Below are 6408 nucleotides of genomic sequence, written 5' to 3'. Positions count from 1 at the left end.
TAAGAAAAAGCTTGGATTATCAAGTTCTTCCCCCCCTCACGAAATATATCCCAGTCCTATATTGGATTGGAATGATTATGATCTTTAATCTTGTTGTTTATGATTCTTTCGTCTATCACTCTTAGGAAAGAATCATGATTTTCGAGAGGGTTGTGTTGGAATGTGTCTACTAATTCGGTTTTTTTTATTCTCCTCTTGTACCGTTATTGTTCATGTACGGTTTCTGACTCTTTAAAAGTTTCTTTTCTGGAGATAATCAAATTCTATTAGGGTTTGTTAAAAGGTCATTTTTGGAAAACTCTTCATCTTCATTCCTGTAAAATTAAAATTTCTCCTCTTATGGATGATCATTTCATTTATCTTCTCTATCATGTCCTCCTCTAGTCTTTCAAGCAAAGAAAGTGATGTATGGACTGTTCTGTTTCCCTCTAATAAGATTCGTTTTGATTCCTCTGATAATGAGGTGTGTTATGATAAGCGTATCTCCTCTTCTGATGAGAATTCTTCTGTCTAACAGTTTGATAAGCTCTCGTTAACCATGAATCTTGTCTTGGAACAAGTACGTGCCCTGAAAAGTGAACTTGAAGCCTCTTCCAAAAGACTAGAAGAAAAGATGGATAGTCTTGAATCTAGGATTTGAACTAATCGAAGATGAGCTTGATGAATACATGGAATATGAGAAGAATATTCAAAGTAAGTGAAATGCTTCATACAATTTTTTTTTATGTTGCCTAGTATGTCTTCTTTTTGATTTAGTTGGAAGAATAACTAGTGCTTGAATAGCAATGATTGTGACTACACATAGCTATTATTTTTCATCTTCTTGTTCTTTTTTAGGTTTATTGGCTTAAATTCTAAAAATATTTGAAGGATGATGTTTTTTGCAGTATTAATCTTTATGATTTTTTATATTGAAATTTGTTATGGGATATGTATGTTTACGTCCGTGAACTTGAAGGTCCCACATATTGTCAAAAGTAAAGTCGCTCATGAGTTGGTATTCACGTATTGACGAAAGGATGAATAGACTTTTGACAAATACAAAAGTTAAGCCTATATTATCAATTCTTTGATGGAAGATAGGTTAAAATCTTTTGTTTTCAATGATTATGTCTATTAATATTGTTATGCAAATAGTGATTGAAGATAGAATGAATCCTTGAGTATTCCGCAGTATTGATCATCCCTGATCCATATTTTATGTATTACTGTGAGGCTCCGTAATGTGTCTTATGTTGAGCACGATACGACCAAGTTGCTTAATTTTTGATTATCTTTGTTGGTTGTTCCGTAAGGTACTTTATGTTGAGCATTTTTGAGCTAAATTAATCATCTTGTTTGGTTATTTAGTTATTGCTCCATAAGTCTTTTTATGTTGAGCAAAACAATTGACAATTGAATTGATTACTTTTGTAATTAGTTTGGTTGTGTATTCCAATTAGATTAATTATGGGTTCATTTTTAATTAATCTAGTTGAGTATCTTTACACACCGTAAGATTCCTCTTATGTTGAGTATATGAACTACTATCCTATTCATTTTCAAATGGTTATGTTAGTCGTATGATCTGTAAGTTCTCTTATGTCGAGCATAATCAATTAAGTTGATCACTTTTTGTGTTTAATTTGATCAATTTTTTGGATATAGAAAATCATTCTCATGGTTTTTGGCGTCCATTAAAATCCTTCTTTTCTTTTGAAATTGAGGTCGCTCTTGTTGTTCTTTCGGGAATGACATCAAATGGGGGAGAGTTCTTTTGAACTTGTGCTTAATGGTAATATCTTGAGGGCAGTGCAGCTGTGGAATATTATAGGGGTTATCTTGTATCTTTAAACTCCTTGATGAATGCCATTAGCTTTGGCTATATGATTGCATCTAAATTAGATGGTATGTATTTTTATTTTAGTCATGAAATGTCTCTTATGGAAATTTCATTATGATCCCGTTCTTGTACCTTTGCCAATTTTATTGACAAAAAAGTGGAGAATTAATATGTAGTTCACACTACAAATACAGATGGTTTTCGGATCATTGTGTAAGGGGGAGTGGTTTCCATGTGAGATGGAGTATTGACTAAGGGGGAGTGATACATAGCACCATAATATTATTGATGAAGTTGTGATACAATTGAACTTTGACATTGTGTAATAATACTATGACACTGTGTAACAATGATCGAGACCGATGCTTTCTCATTGTTATAGCTACGGATCTTCAAAAACGGTGATGCTAAACTTACAACCATTGGGATCATTGGAGTACTTGGAAATGACGAAGATTTCGAGGAATGTTGAAGATTAGACATGTAGAATAGGATCTACTAAAGTTTCTTTATCTTTTTTGTATTCCATATGTATTGATAGTTTTGTCACTAAAATTGACAAAGGGGAGATTGTTAGAGCATTGCTCGGTCGAACTCGCATGCGTTTCTATCTCAAGCATGTTTGTCAATGTTAGTGATCAAAAATATAAGTCTTGATTTCTAGTCTATTATAGCTAAGTCTCGGACTAGGATAGAAAGTTTAGTTGAGCTCAAGGACTTCATGGAGATTCATCATACAAGCAGAAGAACTACTCAAGGAACCGGTGGAACTTCTCGACAAAAAGGTATGTGAAGACTTGAACTTATCTATCACTCAAAAGTCTATCTACTCTATATCCTACTCTTTGAGACAAGAAGTCGTATGCTATATATATAGACTTGGATTATACACATTTGGTATTTCGAGCCGAGTATATCTCACCTATCTATATCTCGAAATATGTGTTGGAAAGCTTTTCGCTTCGATCAAGTTTATCTTTACCTAGTGACGAAAGTCATGATATGTTTCAATAAATTTGAAAATTGCTTTGACGAGAAATGGTGTAACAACTGTATAACGTCCTCTAAGAATGTTTCAATGATTGAAATGAGAGTTTAGATTACATAACCAATGGTGGACATAAACATTGTTTTGGAAACACATTTATGTATAAGTCCTATTCCTTGAACCAAAGTTTGCGAACTTTGTTGATCAAGAAAAACTGGAAGAATGGCTTTGCCAAGTACACGAACTCAGTCCGCGAACTGCCGAACTTCTCATCCCGAGAAATTATGCTGGATTTGAAAAACTAGACTAGTCCGCGAACCTAGTCCGCGAATCGACGGAAGGTCTTTGCCGAGATTTTCTGCTGGAGTTTGTAAACTCTACCGGTTGCTTAAGTCCGCGAACCTAGTCTGCGAACTTGAGAAAGGTTATATATCTGAAGATAATTTCTGAACTTAAAATTAAAAAGACTAAGGGATGCAGTATGAAAACCGTGGCTATAAAAGTTCATGAACCGATTCAAGTGAATCAAATCATCTTTGCTTCAATTATGTCTTGTGTAGTACATGAGATTTCCTTGCAATTGAACAACTCTCTAACTAGTTCATTTGAAGTCATTTGAACTACTTATGGTGAAGAAGAACATGGTTGATATGAAATGCTCATATGGCTAACCTTTTGGTTGACTATTATTGAACCAACAAGTGCATATGTTTGGGTACGGTTAACAAACCTAGAAACGTGCATTGTCAAGTGTGTGTAACAAGCTAAGTTTTCGATTTAACGGTTGAGAAATATTAGCTTGAATGTATATCAGGTTTTCATCTAATGGTGGATATTGTTTTCTTTGTGACCAAGGCAAAACCCTGATTTGAAAGACTATATAAATGAGACATCTAGTATTGTGCAAAACTAATCCCCACACCTTATGTGTGATACTAGTTTGCATACTACAGTCGATTCTCCTTTAACCTTTGGTTTTCTTTTCTCAAACCGGGTTAACGACTTAAAGACTTCATTGGGATTGTGAAGCACAATACTACTTTTATCGTAGTTGTGTGATCTAATCTTGCATCTTATATCGTACGACTACAATCAGATTGATTGGCTTGAGATTGATATCTCCGATAGGCAAGATATAAAAAGTAATCACAAACGTATTCGTCTCATCGTTTGTGATTCCGCAACATCTTGTTTCGCTACCATACGATTAAGATTGTTGTGAGGTGATTGATTAATCTAGGCTGTTCTTCGGGAATATAAGACCGGATTATCAATTGGTTCCTGTTCACCTTGATTATTATCAAAAGACGGAACAAAATCTTTAGGGTTTATCTGTGGGAGACAGATTGATCCTCTGATAGAATTGTCTGTGTGAGGCAGATTTGTTTATTGTCAAAGCTTGCGATTTTGGGTCGTAGAAACTCTTAGTTGTGGGTGAGATCAGCTAAGGGAATCAAGTGCACAATATCCTGCTGGGATCAGAGGCGTAGGATCATAACTGTACCTTGGATCAGTGGGAGATTGATTGGGGTTCAACAACAGTCCAGTCCGAAGTTAGCTTGGAGTAGGCTAGTGTCTGTAGCGGCTTAATACAGTGTGTGTTCAATCTGGACTAGGTCCCGGGGTTTTTCTGCATTTGCGGTTTCCTCGTTAACAAAATTTCTGGTGTCTGTGTTATTTCTATTTCCGCATTATATTTGTTTATATAATTGAAATAATACAGGTTGTGCGTTTGAATCAATCAATTGGAAATCCAACCTTTGGTTGTTGATTGATATCGATTGATCCTTGGATATTGGTCTTTGGTACCGTCCAAGTTATTCCTTGTGTTTGATTAAAGACTCGCTGATTTCTATTAGCTCGAGTAAATAAAAAAAAAAGAGAGATATTAACTCCTCGATATACTTTAGTCTAGATTGAGTCTGACTGTCTAGTTGATTCTCTAGCAAAGTATATTGGAGTTGGTCCATTCAGATTGCTTAATATTGGGTGGTGTTGTTAGACCCCCGCTTTTTCATGTGTAATTTGGACTGGAAGCTGGAGCTAGGAGTAGATGAGAAATTATTTGTTGTGCCCCGTGATCTTGAGCATAGTTGGAGATGATTTCTTGATTCCACGGTGGTTGAGAAATGGTAATGCTGGAACAAGTGGTGTCACTATGAAGTCTTCTGGAGAGAGCATCAGCCACCTTGTTCTCTTTGCCCTTCTTATATTGGATATCATAGGTATAACCCAGTAATTTCATCAGCCATTTCTGTTGTATTCCTGTAGTGATTTTCTTCTCTAAGAAATACTTAATGCTTTCTTGATCAGTCTTGATACTGAAGTGATGGCCCAACAGATAGTGCCTTCATTTGGTAACTGCAGAACCTACAACTATGAGTTACTTTTCATAAGTAGAGAGGCCACGTGATTTAGGGCCAAATGGTTTACTGAAAAAAGATAATGGTATGCCCTCCTGCATTAAAACTGCTCCAATGCCAGTAGCACAATCATCAGTTTCTAATATAAATGGCTTAGAAAAATCTGGTAAAGCCAAAACTGGAGTAGTAGTCATATCATACTTGAGGGAATTGAAGGCTTGAGTAGCAGCTGGAGTCCAAGTGAAAGCATTCTTCTTAAGTAAGTCAGTAAGAGGCTTACTAAGTACCCCATAGTGTTTGACAAACTTTCTATAGTATCCAATGAGGCCTAAAAACCCTCTTAGCTCCTTGATGTTTGAAGGTGTTGGCCAACTAGTCATAGCAGATATCTTATTAGGGTCAGCCATAACACCCTGATAAGAAATTATATGACCCAAGTACTCCAAGGTAGGTTTTGCAAAACAACATTTAGAGATTTTGGCATAAAGCTGGTGTTTTCTCAATAAGGATAATGTGAGTTGTAAATGCTGAGCATGGGTCTCCATATCAGGACTGTAAACTAGAATGTCATCAAAGAATACTAGGATGAATTTTCTCAGGTAAGGCTGGAATATGTCATTTATCAAATCTTAAAAAGTTGCACGTGCATTAGTAAGACCAAAAGGCATGACAGTGAACTGATATTGACTATGATGGGTTCTGAAAGCTATTTTGTAAATATCAGCTAAAGTGACTCTAATTTGGTGATAACCTGACCTTAAGTCAATTCTAGTGAAGACACGAGAACCAAATAACTCATCCAAAAGCTCATCAATAACACGGATGGGAAACTTATCTTTTATAGTGATACTTTTGAATTGTTTGTAATCCACACAGAATCTCCAACTATTGTCTTTCTTCTTCATCAGAAGTATGGGGGATGCAAAAGGGCTATGACTTGGTTGAATAACTCCACTTTGTAACATTTCCTGTACCATTTTCTCAACTACCTCATTTTGTACAAAAGGGCATTTATAAGGTCTTTATTTAAAAGGAGTTGGATTGGGAATGAGGGGAATGGAATGGCCTAAAAACCTTTGTGGGGGCAGTGAAGTAGGCTCAGAGAAAACATCTTAAAATTGATGTAAAATGTCAGATATGATTGGGGGTGGAGGATCTTGTGGAAGAGTAGAGTTGACAGAATATAGTTGACTCACAATGCCATGAGAATGTGTCTTGAGTACCCACCAAATTAA

At 35.8% G+C, this 6408-nt stretch overlaps 1 protein-coding gene across 1 annotated transcript; it reads right to left on the bottom strand.

The window, feature by feature from the left end:
- Positions 1-5193: 5193 nt before the first annotated feature.
- On the bottom strand, positions 5194-5718 carry LOC113315335 (uncharacterized mitochondrial protein AtMg00860-like). The gene has a single exon (XM_026563627.1). The coding sequence runs from the start codon at positions 5716-5718 to the stop codon at positions 5194-5196; it is 525 nt and encodes a 174-aa protein (XP_026419412.1).
- Positions 5719-6408: the final 690 nt, after the last annotated feature.

This window comes from Papaver somniferum, chromosome 10 (genome assembly GCF_003573695.1).
Source record: "Papaver somniferum cultivar HN1 chromosome 10, ASM357369v1, whole genome shotgun sequence".
NCBI classification, from domain to species: Eukaryota; Viridiplantae; Streptophyta; class Magnoliopsida; order Ranunculales; family Papaveraceae; genus Papaver; species Papaver somniferum.
Note: the sequence above shows the minus strand (reverse complement) of the source record. Positions and strands in the feature narration are given on the sequence as shown.